The 18,185-nt window shown below is 42.3% G+C and overlaps 1 protein-coding gene across 1 annotated transcript in view; it reads left to right on the forward strand.

Moving 5' to 3' along the window:
* DGKI (diacylglycerol kinase iota) overlaps window positions 1-18,185 on the forward strand; it is a 292,329-nt gene that overhangs the window by 158,157 nt on the left and 115,987 nt on the right. Inside the window, exons 10-15 of the mRNA XM_056846063.1 lie at window positions 3,733-3,828; window positions 4,012-4,094; window positions 7,942-8,002; window positions 10,495-10,608; window positions 12,142-12,279; window positions 16,207-16,285. Of these exons, the coding sequence (XP_056702041.1) occupies window positions 3,733-3,828; window positions 4,012-4,094; window positions 7,942-8,002; window positions 10,495-10,608; window positions 12,142-12,279; window positions 16,207-16,285 (571 nt within the window). The remainder of the gene's footprint in view (window positions 1-3,732; window positions 3,829-4,011; window positions 4,095-7,941; window positions 8,003-10,494; window positions 10,609-12,141; window positions 12,280-16,206; window positions 16,286-18,185) is intronic.

Below are 18,185 nucleotides of genomic sequence, written 5' to 3' on the forward strand. Positions count from 1 at the left end.
AGTAGTTAGGGCTTTCCTGTAGGCCTATGTGTATTATAGTTAGACATTTCCTCCACTTTTTCATTGTGATGATAGCTCACAAAAAAAAACTCTTGGGATTGCTGGTGGGAAAGAGTGCTGAGGATCCTCCATATAATTTCCCAAGATTCCCTAAGAAGTGTTGTTGTTTTTATTTAACCTCTTTATGGTGCAGAGTAAGATGGAAGGTGACAAATGGTTCAGGTCTTGTTTTTGTTGACAAGTCAAAGAAGTAGGGAAAGAATGGGGTCATTTGATTAGCTTTAGGGTTCCCAGTGGAGGGGAAGTAGGGAAGCAAAAAAGTCTTGACAGGTGACTGAAAATAGAGCTGAATTTTTGTGTGTGTGTGTACCTAGCTTTGCAAACAGTTCACCAAATCCTCCCTCATCTTGATGTCTTTTGGAAGTTGAGAAAGATGTCACTGACAGTCCCCATTTGCTGTCCTTCACTGGTTTAATAAGATCAAATGCCAACACTCAGCAAATGGGACTAATGGGGAAAGAGGGGGAGATATAACTTGGTTTATTGTCAATGGCTCTGAGCAGTGTGGGAATGTGCTGTAGAAATATAGTAAATAAACCACATAAACAAAATTGTTTGCTTAATCTACAGCACTACACAGACTATAATCTATCCTCCTTATGGGAAGAGCAGAGGTTTGACCCTGCCGCATGTACCAGGCCCAAGCACAATTTCACACGTAATTCTCCCACGGTCACATCACATACATCCAATCTCACGAGTTTATGAAAGAAGGGGTCTGAAGTGCGTAGATTATATCATTCTAATGGGTTTGCGGCCTTTTAGGGTTGCCAACTTCCAGGTACTAACTGGAGATCTCCTGCTATTACAACTGATCTCGAGCTGATAAAGATCATTTCACCTGGTGAAAATTACCTCTGTGGCAATTGGACTCTATGGCATTGGACTCCTTCCCCAAACCCTGCCCTCGTCATGCTCCACTAGGGTTGCCAGGTCCCTGTTCGCCACCAGTGGGAGGTTTTTTGGGCGGAGCCTGAGGAGGGCAGGGTTTGGGGAGGGGAGGGACTTCAGTGCCATGGAGTCCAATGGCCAAAGTGGCCATTTTCTCCAGGGGAACGGATCTCTATCAACTGGAGATCAGTTGTAATAGCAGGAGATCTCCAGCTAGTACCTGGAGGTTGAAAACCAAATCAGACACCTCTATACACTTATCATAAGATGAGAAATTCAGTATAGGAATAGCTATGAGCAATGCCAACAATATTCTGGCTATGTATTCACAGTACGTGGTAATATACCCACCAATAACATATATTCCCAACAAGCATATGTATTTATTTCTTTTCCATGTAAAATTTCCCCAAAGCACAAGTTCACAACAATTCCTATGTAAGGTAAGTATGGAGTAAAGTCAATTGAAATGTCTTTAAAGATGTACTTCTTTTCTTTGCAGCAGTTGATTAATTGCAGGAGAAGACGATCGTTTCAAGGCACACAGCCCAATTCTTCCTCAGTTCTTCAAAATTATATTGCGTGCAATTATTCATCATCATCCATAGTCTCAGGTTTCAACCGAATACCCCAACCGAATACCCCATTATGATAATGCCACTAGGAGCCTTACCTGTAATGGATGGTATCCTTCTACTTACCTCTGCTGGGGAAGTATAGTATATTTTATTCATAAATGGGGTATTCTGTTGAAACCTGAGACTATGGATGATGATGAATAATTGCACGCAATATAATTTTGAAGAACTGAGGAAGAATTGGGCTGTGTGCCTTGAAACGATCGTCTTCTCCTGCAATTAATCAACTGCTGCAAAGAAAAGAAGTACATCTTTAAAGACATTTCAATTGACTTTACTCCATACTTACCTTACATAGGAATTGTTGTGAACTTGTGCTTTGGGGAAATTTTACATGGAAAAGAAATAAATACATATGCTTATTGGGAATATATGTTATTGGTGGGTATATTACCACGTACTGTGAATACATAGCCAGAATATTGTTGGCATTGCTCATAGCTATTCCTATACTGAGTACCTGGAGGTTGGCAACCCTAGACTCCACCCCAAAAACCTCCCGCTGGTAGCGAAGAGGGACCTAGCAACCCTATGCATTTTGAACTGTTTGCAAAGCTAGGTACACACACAAATTCGGCTCTATTTTCAGTCACCTGAAGTGGCTGTAGAAGCCATTTTAAGCACTGGGAAAATCCAACCCTACAACATAGGATCCTCTATGGGGTTGGGGGATTCCTTGTTCCCAGCCCCTTTTTCTTGCTGGGGACTCTGAGCAGTGGCAGGATAATTTTTCTTTTAAATGGACATCAGGCTGATGGTGTGACAGCATTTCCAGGAAAAACCTGAAGTGATGTCAGCCCTCTCTAGGAATTCTGGTGATTCCTAGAGAGACATGAGCTCATTTCTGGGTTTTCCCTGGGAGTGTTATCACACTATTGCCAACAGCCAACCCCCCCCCCCCATGTCCTTGCTCACCCAATCTCGCCCTTGTTCACCCATCTACCCTGATCCTTAGGGTTGGCAGATCCCTCTTTTTGGGGGGCGGAGCCTGATGAGGGCGGGGTTTGGGGAGGGGAGGGACTTCAATGCCATAGAGTTCAATTGCCAAAGCAGCCATTTTTCTCCAGGTGATCTGATCTCTATTGGCTGGAGATCAGTTGAATTAGCAGGAGATCTCCTGCTACTACCTGGCAGTTGGCAACCCTACTGATCCAGTTGCACTTATTCAGTGATATTCCTGCATTTACCTTGGCAATTGTTTGTACCTCACTCGTAGGCACTTAGAAAGATGTGTCCTTAATTAGTAATTAGGTAAGGAGAACTGGATGCATTGTGACTCCTTCTGCCCTTGAAGTAAGAGTCATGTTATCCTTTGGTTTACAATGGAGCTGATACAATTATAGCCTGCGTATAAATAACTTTTTGATCATATTTGACATGTTTTGTATAAGATGTAATGCATGTGTAGTTTCTTGTGGGAAATTGTCTTTTTTTTAAAAAAAAGGTCTGGATAGGGAAATATATAAATATTGACAACGTTTTCTGAGACAATAAAAAATAGCTTAACTGTATCTACAAATTCTTTCACACACAACAGCTTATCTCCCTCACACAATGCCACAAACCCCTTTCTCAGCTCTCCATCATCCCTGTGCCACACAGGGTGCCTTGCAACCAGCAAGAGGGTTGGAGTGTGGACATGGTGGGGGCTAGCGTTGCTGGCGTGATGATGTCACTTCCAGAGAAAACTGAGAAGTGACAGCAGGTACCTCTAGGAATCACAGGAAACTCTATGGTAAAACAATACAGGTCTTGGCAATTTCTGGAGCTACCCGCCATTTTTTCCCCCTGCTGCCACTTGGAGTGGTGGTGGGCAATGGGAGCTTGGGATCCCCTGCCCCCATTGGGGGCTTGGCAGCTTTATGCCCCCCCCAACACACATACAGGCAGAAGCACAAGGTTAAACTATATGTTTTGTGGGAGACCTATTACTTAATGTTTTGATGTTTTCATCAACATTAGAATGAGCTGCTGAATTTTTCTGCACAGTTTTTTAAAAAATCTTTGGGCAAACAAAGCTTTTGGAGCAATTATCACAGGATCCCTTGAACATCTTATAACAAGAACGGTTGGGGTATTTTTGGTTGCTGGTTTTGTAGAGCTGTTTGAAATTGAAGTCTCTTCTATGATTTTTTCCCTTTAGGAAAACAAAGGCCGGCCATTTGTGCTAAAACCCATCTCTTCCCCACTCATGAAGCCCTTACTTGTATTCGTGAATCCCAAAAGTGGAGGAAACCAGGTGAGCATGGGACACAGAAGGCTACCTTCAGTCAGGGTAACCTGTACTAAGGGGAAGTTTCAACTGGAAATATGCTGTGGTTGTAGAGCAGCAAGCAATAAAGCTCATTCTCTGTGACTTCTGTCTTCATTCCACAGCAAAGACGTATGTAAGATCTAATTTACATTTCCCTCTCTTTTACAGGGTACTAAGGTTCTCCAGATGTTCATGTGGTACTTGAATCCACGCCAGGTCTTTGATCTCTCTCAGGAAGGACCAAGAGATGCGTAAGTTCAGAGATATATAGCTTAAATATGGAGAAAACATAATATTTGAATTTTCTCCATTCTTAAATATGGAGAAAACATAATATTTGAAGCCGTCTTTTATCACAGTATTTACTTGATTCATAAGGTGTTCTTGACTTTGGTCTTCTCTATGACTTCTGTTGTGCCTCATAATCCACTGCTAGATAATGTGTTTTGTATTCTATAGAGACTAAAGGGATTTTTAAACCGGGAAAACATGGCCATCGACCGATAATTGAAGCAAAAGTTTGTTTCATTTGACATGATTGGACTCATGTTATTTTATTACTGTGTTAGATTTATATGAAGGATTTTATCTGTACTGATTACTTCTTTCACGGTTTTAGGTTGTAAATTTGTATCAGAAAATTTAATTTTAAAAATAAGTCTGTGGTTGCTGCCAGGTTTTGCCGGAAATGCAATACAGGGTCCCATCTGGGAGCCATTAAACACTGAAATAATTTTAGAAACAGCAGTATTAGTGTCTAGAAATGTGTATGGCTTTTACTGGATTCACTATACATTCAATAGGAAGTATGCTTTTGGTTTCCATCAGGAAGTGCTCTTTTAGTGCAACATAGACAAGAATATACATACATAATTGGGGAGGGGCTGTGGCTCAGTGGTAGAGCATCTGCTTGGCATGCAGAAGGTCCCAGGTTCAATCCCCGGCATCTCCAGTTAGAGGGACTAGGCAAGTAAATAATGTGAAAGACCTCTGCCTGAGATCCTGGAGAGCTGCTGCCGGTCTGAGTAGACAATGCTGACTTTAATGGACCAAGGGTCTGATTCAGTAGCCCTGTTGACAGCCTGCTCTTCCACCCATGGCTTCAGGGCCTGGAGATCAGTTGTAAATCCTGGAGATCACTAAGCCGTACCTGGAGGTTGGCAACCTTACCTGATCCTCAGCCATGACGACGAAGAAGAGTTGGTTTTTATATGCTGACTTTCTCGACCACTTAAGGAAGAATCAAACTGGCTTACAATTACCTTCCCTTCCCCTCCTCACAATAGACACCCTGTGAGATAGGTGGGGCTGCGAGAGTTCAGAAAGTGTGACTAGCCCAAGGTCATCCAGCAGGCTTCATGTATAGGAGTGAGGAAACCAACCCAGTTCACCAGATTAGAGTCCGCTGCTCATGTGGAAGAGTGGGGAATCAAACCCAGTTCTCCAGATTAGAGTCTACTGCTCTTAGCCAGTACACCACACTGACAAACTGACAAAGATGGGATTTGTTGCTAAGTTACCACTAATGAAGAAGGAAATGGCAGTTTCAGAGGGCAGGCTTTATGACATAACATCCCTCTGGTTCTCTCTCCAAACTCTGCCCTCCCAATACTCAGCTGCCGAATCTCCAGGAGTTTCTCAAACTGGAGCTGGCCACTGTATATATATGAATCACACCTCGTAAAACAACTACTAGGGGACCACCATAGGTCATTTTGCCCCCTAAACGTGGAGTTAGTCTGCTTTGACATTAATCTCTAAATCCCCATTCTGTGACTGGGCCTGGAAAATCAGATTTCAACTGAACTTTGCTTTAAGAAAAGAAGAGAGCGCTGAGCCTCTCCATTTTAACTGCCGAATGAGAACATGTTTACCACGAGCCACGCTAGCAACTAATGCCATGAGAAAAAAACAACACAGATGCTTTATCTTTGAACATGCGGAATAAATTCAGTGCCAATGAATTATGAATCAAAGCGTTTTGAAGAGAGGAAACTACCCAATGTTGTGGTTCTGTTGTAGAACTTTTTGCATCTTGGTAAATTCAAAGCATTTTTCCAACTCCGCTAGAGGGTGCTCTTGGATAGTAACTAGATCTCTTTTTATACATGTTATCAGATACCATTGTGGACTATTTCGTTGTTTTTAATTTTAGTATGCATGAAAGAATGTGACAAATAGCACTGACATAATAAGGCAAGATGATTGCTGATAGACACCATGCCGGGTTTCATAAGGCCACAAAGGATTTTTTTGGGGCAGAATAGCTCAGTCTGAATCTGTAATTTGTTATTTCTGAGATAAATGTTCCACCAGCCATGTCTAATAACTACTCTAAGTTTTGAGACGGAGGAATGTCCTTCTTTCTAACTTGCTCCCACCAGTCAACAGTGCGTACATGGTTTAAAGGAAGGAGGGAAGTGGTGAGCTCCCCCTCACTGGCAGTCTTTAAGCAGAGGCTGGACAAACACTTGTCAGGGATGCTCTAGGCTGATCCTGCATTAAGCAGGGGGTTGGACTAGATGGCCTGTATGGCCCCTTCCGACTCTGATTCTAAAACCACTTTATGTACAATATAAAGCAAAAGTCCGGTGGCATCTTGAAGACCAACAGAATTTATCCCAGCATCACCTTCTATGAGTCAGAGCTCACTTCCTCAGATGCATAAAGTGTACATCCTTCATGCATGTGATGGAGTAAGCTAAGACTCGTGAAAGCTGATGATGGAATAAATTTTGTTAGTTTTATGGTGCCACTGGACTTCTGCTTTCTGTTGCTGTTACAGGCTAACATGGCTATCCATCTGGAATTATTTATTGTATACAACAATGGTTGTTGTTGTTTTTTTGGACTGTCTCTGTTTATCTTCAGAGGTATAAAGCTTTCATACTTTAATTTTGATATCCTGAGAAAAATGGTGTCCTTTCTTCATCCATACCAGACAATGGAATTTAGTGTATTAGGTCCACCAGCTGTCATGCTGGGCCCTTTGAACTGTGACCCCTGATGCAGCTTCCTTCATCCCTTTCCTTCAGTCCCATCTTGGCTCCTTTATTGCATGGGTTAAGCCATCTAGAGTCTTATACCTGTATCTTTCTGTACTTAATCCTGGGCTAGGGTTACCAACCTCCAGGCAGTAGCTGGATATCTCCTGCTATTACAACTGATCTCCAGTCAAGAGAAATCAGTTCACCTGGAGAAAATGGCTGCTTTGGCAATTGGGCTCTATGGCATTGAAGTCCCTCCCCTCCCCAAACCCCGCCCTCCTCAGGCTCCGTCCCAAAAACCTCCTGCCGGTGGCAAAGAGGGACCTGGCAACCCTATCCTGGTCTCATACCTAACTAATCTATCCACCACAACCATCAGGCCTCAGGGGTCATCTGGACTCTTGACCTTCCCTCATGTGTGGTTCCTTGCCAGCTTGGCACACCCTTCCTTGCCTCTTTGGAGCTAGGGTGGTCAACTGTTGGCTTGTGGGCTGAATTGTACCCTCAAAGCAATTCTATTTGGAAGCCTTAGCACATTTTAGTCATGATCTGGTATAACCTTTTGTCTACAGTTTCACTCCTGCGCTCTCAAAAGTTGTTTGTATGGAGGAGATCTCACATGTTACCTTTCTTTTTGGGTTTTGATGTCACAGCTGTGTTTTTATCTGTGTGTTCCCTAACTAAGGATCTGGGAATTTTTATAGACTTGGCTTTAATGTAGAGGCTCAACTACTCATGAATGATCAGGTGTGTGGTAAAACAAACTTCTGATGAACCATTGTCTGGAGAAAAGAATAATCCCAAGAATGCAAAACTTGTCTGTGTCTGTTAATTCTTATAGCTGTTCTTTACCTTGTGAATTTTTATCAGAAGCAAAACCTAGTACCACCACAATGAAATAGCAAATTCTCTCCATCTTTTGCCTCTGATAAGTGACCTACAAAGCTACCTAGAGTTGTCTACTACAAGGACCCACCACGGTTTACCTTTCATGGTGTCAAGATGAGATTGGCCATTTCATACACTTTATGAGAAATCTGTCAGTTATTGTTTCTTTAAAACAATCTTACCTGTATTATCACATAAACTTTTTAATACTCAATTTTGATAGGCTTGAATTGTATCGAAAAATGCCAAATTTGCGAATCCTGGCCTGTGGAGGGGATGGAACAGTAAGTCCTTTATGCATGTATGTAATCTTCCAGTAGAATTGCTTAAGTCGTGTAATTGTGTTCAACGGAGCGGTGTTCTCTGTATGTATCTTAGAAATAAATCCACACACACATGTTCATCCTGTGATGACTGCAGCATTACTTGATGTGTGCATGTGTCAGTGAGACCTCAAAGACACAATATCACAGATAGAGCTTTGGGGCTCTACATTGCTTTTCAAATGGACTTGGTTTACTCAGTCTATTGGAAGTCATTAAAGACCAGTTCATCATGCATGTATCTTGCTTGATTTCTCTGCACTTGATTTCTGGCCAGATTATGACCAATAAGTAAATGTGTGAACTCACTCCATTGAAAACAAATGCATTTTGCTGATGGTCCAAAAATCCAAAAACCCAGAACACAATCCATCTAATACATTTCATAAGGACTAACCAAATGATACATAACAGTGTACACTTTCTTGGGTTCTACAAAACTCTTCACCAGGCTGGAAGTTGCAAATAAAAATAGGAAAAGGAAGAAGCTTCAGGACATGATGTAAAATCCTAGTGTAGTCTGCATTGTGCTATAGATATTAAAAGGTAAAGGTCCCCTGTGCAAGCACCGGGTCATTCCTGACCCATGGGGTGACGTCACATCCTGACGTTTCCTAGGCAGACTTTGTTTACGGGGTGGTTTACCAGTGCCTTCCCCAGTCATCTTCCCTTTACCCCCAGCAAGCTGGGTACTCATTTCACCGACCTCGGAAGGATGGAAGGATGGGTCAACCTTGAGCCGGCTACCTGAAATTGACTCCCATCGGGATCAAACTCAGGTCGTGAGCAGAGCTTTTCACTGCAGTACTGCAGTTTACCACTCTGTGCTATTAAAGGCTATGAAATGGTACCTTTCCACAGAAAACACAAAGAACAACAAATGGACAATTATGCCTCTTTACCTAAAGAGAACTTAATTATCTTTTCAGTAAAGAAAATACTTGGCAGTTATTTCATTCACTTTGGCATTAAGTGTAAGATGTTGCTTGAAGTATAAAGTCAAAACAATACAATAGCCTGTCTGTAGAGTTAGAACTATGATAGTCATTGAACACCAAGCATTCAACTCAATACAATCATCAAATATTAGCCATGCATATTTCAAGTGGGTCATAGTGTATAATAAAATGTACAATACTGGAGTTATAGATACACATGGATTTGCAAACCAGCCTTTTAGATGCCGTCTTTTTTTAAACTTTCATATTCTTCTCATAGATTTTTCTGCAGGATTAGATTTCCTAAATAGAAAAGTATCTGGGGTTCTGGTGCCTTGTTTCCTCCTTCTTTCTTGTTAAGTTTCACATGTTGAGCTAATGGGGGCAGCACATTCTCATTAATATGAGCAACACATGACTGTTGTCTTTCTGGAGGTTATGTATGAAACAAATTAATGTCTCGTTGTTTCAAAAGCCATTAAAACTTGAAATGAAAATCTTGCTCAGATGAATTAGGTGCATATTCAATGAGACTAGATACAACTTTGAGGTACTGAAAGGAAACACACAAATGGAGATTTTCCTGCTTGATGTTAACTTTTTATTTTATTCTGGGGATAAGAGAAGTGCTATCTTCTCTAGATCTTCTCCATCGTAGGCTATATTGCCTTACCAGTAATTCAGTAATGCCATCTCAGCCTAACTAAGTAGTACTGGATAACGATAAGTTTGGAGAAGTATGATGAGCCATTTTAGTGGTTAAGAGCAGTGGACTCTAATCTGGAGAACCAGGTTTGATTCCCCACTCCTACACATGAAGCCTGCTGGGTGACCTTGGGCTAGTCACAGCTGTCTTAGAGCTCTCTCAGCCTCACCTTCCTCAAAGGGTGTCTGTTGTAGGGAGAGGAAGGGAAGGAGATTGTAAGCCAGTTTGATTCTCCTTAAAAGGTAGACAACATTGGCATTTAAAAACCAACTCCCTCTTCCTCTCCTTCTCCTTCTCCTCCTTCTCCTTCTTCTATAATAGAATGTTTTGTCCAGGGTTTAGTTGTGTGTTCACTCTCCCTTATGTTTTTAGTCAAGAAAAAAACAAAGAAGAGTAAAACACATATATTCATGCAATCTGTTTAGCTTTTAGCTTTTGTGATTATTTCCACTGCCATATTTTTTTGAGTTTCATGCAATCAGTGAGTTAGATTCTATGGACCCTTTCCACGAATGGTGGCAGTTTCTTCCAGTGCTTGGGCCTTTGTGCTGTCAGGTTCTGCAGCTTCAGAGAACATGGTCCACACATCACCAGACCTTTCTACAAGTCATGCATCAGCTGGAATAAAAATGTGCAACCTAGAACATGGGCAGGATCTTTACAGTGTCATTCGGTGCAGAGTTGTTCCCATCTAAGTCCATTGATTTCAATTGGTTTAGACTGGAGTGACTCTGCATAGAGTTACAGCGTTAAGCAGCCTCTTCTGTCTATGAGGACTATATGATTCTTTCCCTATCTTTGCTGTTTAGGTGGGCTGGATCCTTTCTATCCTGGATGAGTTGCAACTGAATCCCCAGCCTCCTGTTGGTGTGCTTCCTCTTGGCACTGGGAATGACCTGGCCCGCACTCTCAACTGGGGAGGGGTAAGCAGAAATTGCAGAGTGACTTGTGAGCCCTGCTAGGTGTCACTCACTGTTCAGACTGAGGGTGAGGATTCCCGAGACTCAGTGCTTTTCCCTATATGCCATGCTAGAAGACAAACATGTCAGGGAAGGCTGGACTAGAAACTTGCTCCCTAACAGCTAGTTTTCTGTGTAGACAAAATTTTGTATGGAGCAGAGGTCCCCAACATTTTTGGTCCTGTGGACACATTTGGAATTCTGACATAGGGTGGTGGGCTACTGAGAGAGGCAGAGCCAAAACGGCTGCCCAAAATGGCTACTGCAAGAGGCGGAGTCAACCATAAATTGTCAAGAAGCTGTGTCCTACATAACTCTAATAGTAACTTTTCAACATTTCAAGCAGAATCTCTCTTCGTCAGGATGCCTTTTAAAATGCATATATTGTTTAAAAAGTATTGTCTTGCATACACACGGCTTTGCTATATGATTGAAGATAAGGTCTTTGGGCTGTGGGGGCAGTTTTTGCCAAAGCAACTTAAAGAAAACATCTGTACAGCCAGTCAGCATCCCTGTGGGCAGAAGCCCTACCTGTATCCTGCCCACTTTCTAAAAATAGTTGGGCATCACAAACAATGTCAGTGCACAGCATGACACCCATGGGCACCAAGTTGAGAAACTTTGGTATAGAGAAACATGTGGTCGCATGAGCCACCATCTGTTGCCTGATGTGGTCCAGCTAGGGTTGCCAACCTCCAGGTGGTGCCAACCTCCTGCTATTACAACTGATCTCCAGGTGATAGAAATCAGTTCCCCTTGAGAAAATGGCTGCTTTGGCCATTGGACTCTATGGCATTGAAGTCCCTCTCCTCTCCAAACCCTGCCCTCCTCAGGCTCCACTCCCAAAATCTCCAGGTATTTCCCAACCCAGATCTGGCAACCCTAGGTCCAGCTCAGAGAATGGCTCATAGAATCAGCACATCCACTGATATACATCTCCCTTTTCCTATCTTGAAAAGCATCCTTGGAAGGATGTGTACAGGAGTGAAAGAACAACAGAAGAAAAAGCAATTAAGCCTTTCCCCTCTTGCCATTTATTTGCTAAAATTTCCCCTCCCTTCTTGTTGCTTAGAGTAAGAAAGTCGCTTTAGCTCAATTAGTATTTATTTATTTAAAACATTTATATGCCACTTTTCTGACATACGTTCAAACTGGAAGTAGACAAAGAGCAATGACTCCCTGTTGCAGCCTCTCAGGGGTTCTTTTCATTATTTATTTCACATTTAGTTTGACCCTAAGAACTAGACCCTAAGAACTATCATCTCTATTGTATGGATAAATGTGTATTTAGGAACATTCAGTATACATTTATGAATGCATTTGTCTGAGTTTCTTGCAAACCCTCTGTACATATCTAGAAATCTCATTGGAACAATGGGGACTGCAATCGATCTCTGAATTGCATTGATACTCTCTCCAGGCTCTCTGCAATGCATCATCTTGTAAAAGAAATGTCAGATGTTTATACCTGTCTCTATAAACCTGTCCTACTTTTAGGGATATACCGATGAGCCTGTCTCAAAAATTCTTTGCCATGTAGAAGATGGGACCATTGTCCAACTTGACCGGTGGAACCTACAGGTGGAGAGAAACCCTGATCTACCCCAAGATGAACTAGAGGATGGAGCACGGAAGGTCAGTGACCAATGTATGAAACTGTGTAATGCTGAGCCAGAATATTGGCTCATTTGGATCAATTTACTCAGACTGGCAACAGCTGTCCAGGATCTCAGGCAGAAAAAGTTTTCCCAATACCTGCTGTGTGAGATCATTTTAACTGGAGATTGAATCTTGGACTTCTCCATGAAAAATGGGTGTTCTATAGGAGCTACCACTGAGCCACAGACCTTCCCAAAGGGAAAAAAAAATCAGTGACTCATTCAAAATAGAGGAACATTTCCTACTAGAAAATGCCTTTGCCCATTTATTTTTTTACCAGCTTCTGCTATGCAACTGGTCACTTAGCTTTGTATTATAATTAATTGATTAATTGTATTTACTTGCTTAAAACATTTGCTATTTACTGTTTCTGGGAATGCAAGAATTTCAGTTCCCCATATCAACATGAAACAAAATCTATCCATTAGTATTGCAAGGCTATCTAGAAGAAGTAAAAATCAAAAGCTCTGAACAGGCTTTAAAAATAATAATAATGAGAACTGGAGGAAACTGACAAGAATTAAACAACTTAGAGAAGAAAAAGTTCCCTGTAATGATGATGTTCATAACCATGATTGAAAATGGTGAGATACTGGAATAACTTTTATGGAACGTGGCAAGTCATGGAAACTGCAGCATGGTAAATGATCAGTCTGGCATTGCGTTAATCAAGTCTGTTCTGTTTTCTATGGTTCTGATGAAATTTCTAGCTTTTTGTGTATGTGCGTAAGTCCCATTAGTATCAGCATGAGCTTCCCAGAAAATACGCAGCAGCATCCTGTCTATTCATGGCTCTTTCTGATGTCCACAAATAGAATAATGTAGTGTTTGACTTTCCTTTTCTCTTTATAGTAGGTCCCCCCCCCCCCAATATTACAGACCTCCTGCATTTAGCGTTTGATTTTGATAGGGGGGGAAAACTTTCTCAGGCTAGGAGACAGAATGATGTGAAATTAACTGGAAATTAATTTCTGCTATGGGATGATAAAAATAGCTGCATTTATTTATGGCATTTATAGTCCACTTTCTGCAAGAAGAGTAAAGACGGCTGTGAACTCCCAATGGAGCTCCTGAATCATCACTGTATTTTGAATTTCTTAGGGTCAAGCCAGACATGGAATTTGAAGTTCTGTGAAGAGAGCTCCCAGATTTTCTTTTCTTTACATAGCAGGTGTGCAGAGTCTTGAGTTACATGAAGGCCGTAGCTTGCTGAGAAGGCAAGTTTAAGCCTTTTAACTGTGCCATTTTTCTGACCTGAAATGGCCCCAAAAGAGCTACTGATTACTCCACTGGGAAATATGATATAGGTATTGAGACTGAGGGACTTGGGAATGTTCATTCTGGAGAAGAGGAGGTTGAGGGGGGACATAATTGCTCTCTTTAAGTATTTGAAGGGCTGTTCCTGTTGGCAACAGAGGACAGGACTCACAATGATGGGTATAAATTGCGGGCAGAAAGGTACTGGGGGGAAATGTACACAGTACGAGTTGCTCAACAGTGGAATCGGCTACCTATGGAGATGGTGAGCTCCCCCTCACTGGCAGTCTTTAAGCAGAGGCTGGACAAATGCTTCTCAGGGATACTCTAGGCTGATCCTTCATTAAGCAGGGGGCTGGACTAGATGGCCTGTATGGCCCCTTCCAACTATATGATTCTTTGACTTTATGCTTGCTCAAACAGTGCAAATAGCAACTGCTCAAGGCCCTTTCAGGTGAGAAAAACAGCTCATGATGGCAGATGGTGGTGGTGGTAGAGATCAGCAAATCCACCATGGTTTCAATCCAAACCAGGCCCCTGAATGCTTATTATTGAAAGAAAATGTGTTGGGAAGTCCATTGACAGAATTCCCTGTGTCACTAAATTCTGGCTTTCCTATTTATCTACTGGAAGGGTGGGAAGTAGAGTTCAGTTCTGCCTCATGGATCATCATCAGATGATTCTTATTCTTGCTGCTTCTGGAAACATCAATGTGATAGTGAGGTGTTATGGAAGAAGAACATAGCTTGATTTTTTTTTTGTCCTGAATGCCATACTGAGATCCAAAGTGTTAGTGTGTGTGTGTGTGTGCCATCAAGTCACAGCTGACTTGTGGCAACCCCAAAGAGTTTTCAAGGCAAGAGGCATTCGGAGGTGGTTTTCTGTTGCCTGCCTCTGCATGGGCTAAGAGAGGGCACTTTCACACAGCCCAAATAATGCACTTTCAATCCACTTTGAAGGTGGATTTTACTGTGAGAACTGGCAAAATCCACTTACAAACGATCATTAAGGTGCACTGAAAGTGGATTGAAAGTGCATTATTTGGGCTGTGTCAAAGTGCCCAAAGTCTTGAGAGAACTGACTGGCCCAAGGTCACCCAGTAGGCTTCATGTGGAGGAGTGGCGAGTTGATCCCGGTTCTCCAGATTAGAGTCTGCGGCTCTTAATCATCACACCACGCTGGCTCTCATTAATTGGCAAAAATGATTACTTTGACCTATTAAGGAGAGCAGCTTTATAGGAAATCACAAAATTATGGTGGATGGGATCTTAAGAGGCTATTTCAGTTCTGTAACAGAGATTAAGGCAGTATAACAACTATTGGTTGAGGAGGGAAGGCAATTTCTGCTAATGGCCTTCTTCTAATACAGACCCTCACTTTGCATCCCACATGGTTACTGAAGATTGGCTGCAGTGGGAAGGGGAAGATGGAGAAGTTCTATTCCATTAGCTTCATTCTGCTGGTGGTACTTACAGTACCATCTTGTGCAGAGTTACACCCTTTTAAGGCCATTAACATCAGTTGACTTAGAAGAGTACTCTGCGTAGGATGGCACTGTTGGAATCCAGCCTCTTAGGTTTACAGCACTTCAAACAGACTTCCCCTTAATTTTTGCTTTCATTCCCCCTCCCCCAGCAAGATCCCCCCCCCCCCCCGTCTTTTGCCAGCAATTCTCTATCTGCGACTTCTAAGTGCCTGCTTAATATTGCGGGGGCAGCCGTTTAGAATGTAAAGGTTTTTACATTTTACAGTAGTTCCGTGTGGGCTGTGATACTGAATTGTTGGGAGAACTGGGCAGATCAGTTGAGAGAGATGAGCCGAAGGCAGAAACTAAAGAATCTACAGAGTGAGCGGAAGTAATAAAATCAGCAGACTCCTGGAGGCCTGCTTGTTTTTATGTGCTTCTTTCAAAGCAAGAGATGGATCCACTCAAGAATCCCGACTCTTTTGAGAAACATATCCTACATAGTGCAAATTCCTTCTATAAATTCTCCATTGTCTCCTCCCACCTTATTCAGATACAGAGCATCTATTGATTGGTCCAACTTCATCTTTTCTTTGTTATGGTCATAGACCAGCATAACAGTGATAAAAACAAATATGATAAATAAAGTCAGAAGACAATATATAGTTAAATTACATTAAATAACATTAAATTGGCATTCTAAAATCTGAGGTCAGTCTGAAATCAGTATTAGTATTCATCCTTCGTCTGTTGCTGTCACCACAGCATGTCATCTATGGTTGCCATCAAACCAAATTTTGCAACAAGTTTAGTGATTTTTGGATCTTTATCGGAGAGGAGATACCTAACATAAAATTCCTCTGAGCGACCAGGTAGCTTTATTAATAGAGGTTGGATCAGCTCTCCTCGGATGTCACAATAAAACATGCAGTGTAAGGGAACATGACCAATTGATTCGATCACATCTGAACTACATGGACATATTCTCTGTTCAGCAGGTTTGTAATATCTGCCCTCTTGTAAAGCTGAAGGGTGGGCATTACAGTAGGCTCCTAAACTTTGATTTCTATTCCTGACCTGTTGATGCCTTCTTCTGCCTGTCTCTACTCCTCTTGTTGTAAAGTCTCCCTCCATTGTTTCTCATGTCATGCTTAATTTTTCCTCTGCTCTTGTCATTCTAGCTTCCCCTCAGTGTTTTCAATAATTACTTCAGCCTTGGATTTGATGCCCACGTCACTCTAGAATTCCATGAATCTCGAGGTGAGAGCACAAATGTTTTATATCCTTTCTGAGCACAGGAACAGGTAAATGGCTTGGTAAACTTAAGGTGGGGTTGTGCAAATCTGCTCCCAAGATGGTTCCCATCTGTCATATGGCAGTGGTCAGGTCATTGGTGATTTTGGTGAGGCGGTCTTGGCAGATTACAGAAGGTTGAAGCCAGATTGTGAGGGGCCAAAAGAGGCCCGGGGAAAAGAGAAAACGGAGGCAGAAGTAAGCAGAATACTTCTAAGAGTTTGGGGAGAAAGGATGGATGAGAAATAGGGAGAAAAAAATGAGGAAACAGCATGATTAAATGTAGCAGGAAAGGAGCCTGAGGAGAGGTAATGGTAGGGGAGAGAGTAGCAAAATGCCAGGAAGGGATGGTTTCTCTGGGTGGGTTTGTTTCTTTATGTTATGATATGTGGATGGGATGGCCCGTGTTTCAGTTTCCTAAGAACCTAAGAGAAGTGCTAAAGCTCGAAAGGAGATGTATGGATTTCTTTTTAGAAAGGAATGCATGCCCCTGCTTCTGGATTATTTATTAATGTGAATGTTATCCGAGAAGAGCGTTAACTGCATTTTCCTAGAATGTCCCTCAAAAGGGTATTTGGGAAAGACTCCTGCACACAAAAGCTACTTGAAAGGCAGATGTTTATCAAGTGAACATGGAGATGAAATTATGGGGGAAATAAACCATCTGCTAAATTTTTGTACTGGACCCCTGCCAGAAACTTCTTCTATTACCCTTCAAAGCAAATTGGGTAGGTGGGGGCAGCTTGGCAAATAGCCCAGACAAAAGGAGCTGGGCCATGGTGCAGCTCTGCCTTCTGCAGGAAAGAGTATGGGAGGGAGGCCCTAGCTTGAAAATTAAGCTGGTGCAGCCACCTCTTTTGGCTCCCAGTATCACAAGATTAATCAAATGCATAATTATAGGATGGGGGAGACTTGTCTTAGCAGTAGTGTGTGCTAAAAGGATCTTAGTAGACCAAACACTGAACATGAGTCAGCAGTGTGATGCCGTAGCTAAAAAGGCAAATGCTATCTTGGGCTGTATCAACAGAAGTATGGTGTCCAGATCATGCGAAGTGATGGTATTGTTTTACTCTGCTCTGGTTCGACTGCACCTAGAGTATAGTGTTCAGTTTGGGGCACAACAGTTTGAGAAGGATGTAGACAAGCTGGAACATGTCCAGAGGAGGGCAACAAAGATGGTGAGCGGTCTGGAGACCAAGTCCTATGAGGAAAGGTTGAAGGAGCTGGGTATATTTAGCCTGGAGAGGAGAAGACTGAGAGGTGATATGATAACCGTCTTCAAGTATTTGAAGGGCTGTCATATAGAGGATGGTGCTGAGTTATTTTCTGTTGCTCCAGAAGCTTGGACCAGAACCAACAGGTTGAAATTAAATCAAAAGAGTTTCTGGCTAAACATTAGGAATAATTTTCTAACAGTTAAAGTAGTTCCTCAGTGGAACAGGCTTCCTCGGGAGGTGGTCGGCTCTCCTTCCCTGGAGGTTTTTAGGCAGAGGCTAGATGGCCATATGTCAACAATGCTTATTTCATGACCTTAGGCAGATCACGAGAGGGAGGGCAGGAAGGTTTGCATCAGTGTTTGGCTCTCTGGGATCTTTCTTGCAGGGGTAGTGCTGATCGCCACTTAAGGGTCAGGAAGCAATTTTTTTCCAGGACAGATTGGCCAGGGATCCTGGAGGGGTTTGGTTTTTGTGCCATCTTCTGGGCATGTAGGGGTCACTGGTGTGTGTGTGTGTGTGTGGGAGGTAGTTGTGAATTTCCTGCATTGTGCAGGGGGTTGGACCAGATGACCCTGGTGGTCCCTTCCAACTCTATGATTCTATGAAGATAGGCTAAATGGTCACCTATTGGGACCAAGTAGAACTTTCCC

The sequence above is a fragment of the Euleptes europaea genome, chromosome 3 (genome assembly GCF_029931775.1).
Source record: "Euleptes europaea isolate rEulEur1 chromosome 3, rEulEur1.hap1, whole genome shotgun sequence".
Lineage (NCBI taxonomy): Eukaryota > Metazoa > Chordata > Lepidosauria > Squamata > Sphaerodactylidae > Euleptes > Euleptes europaea.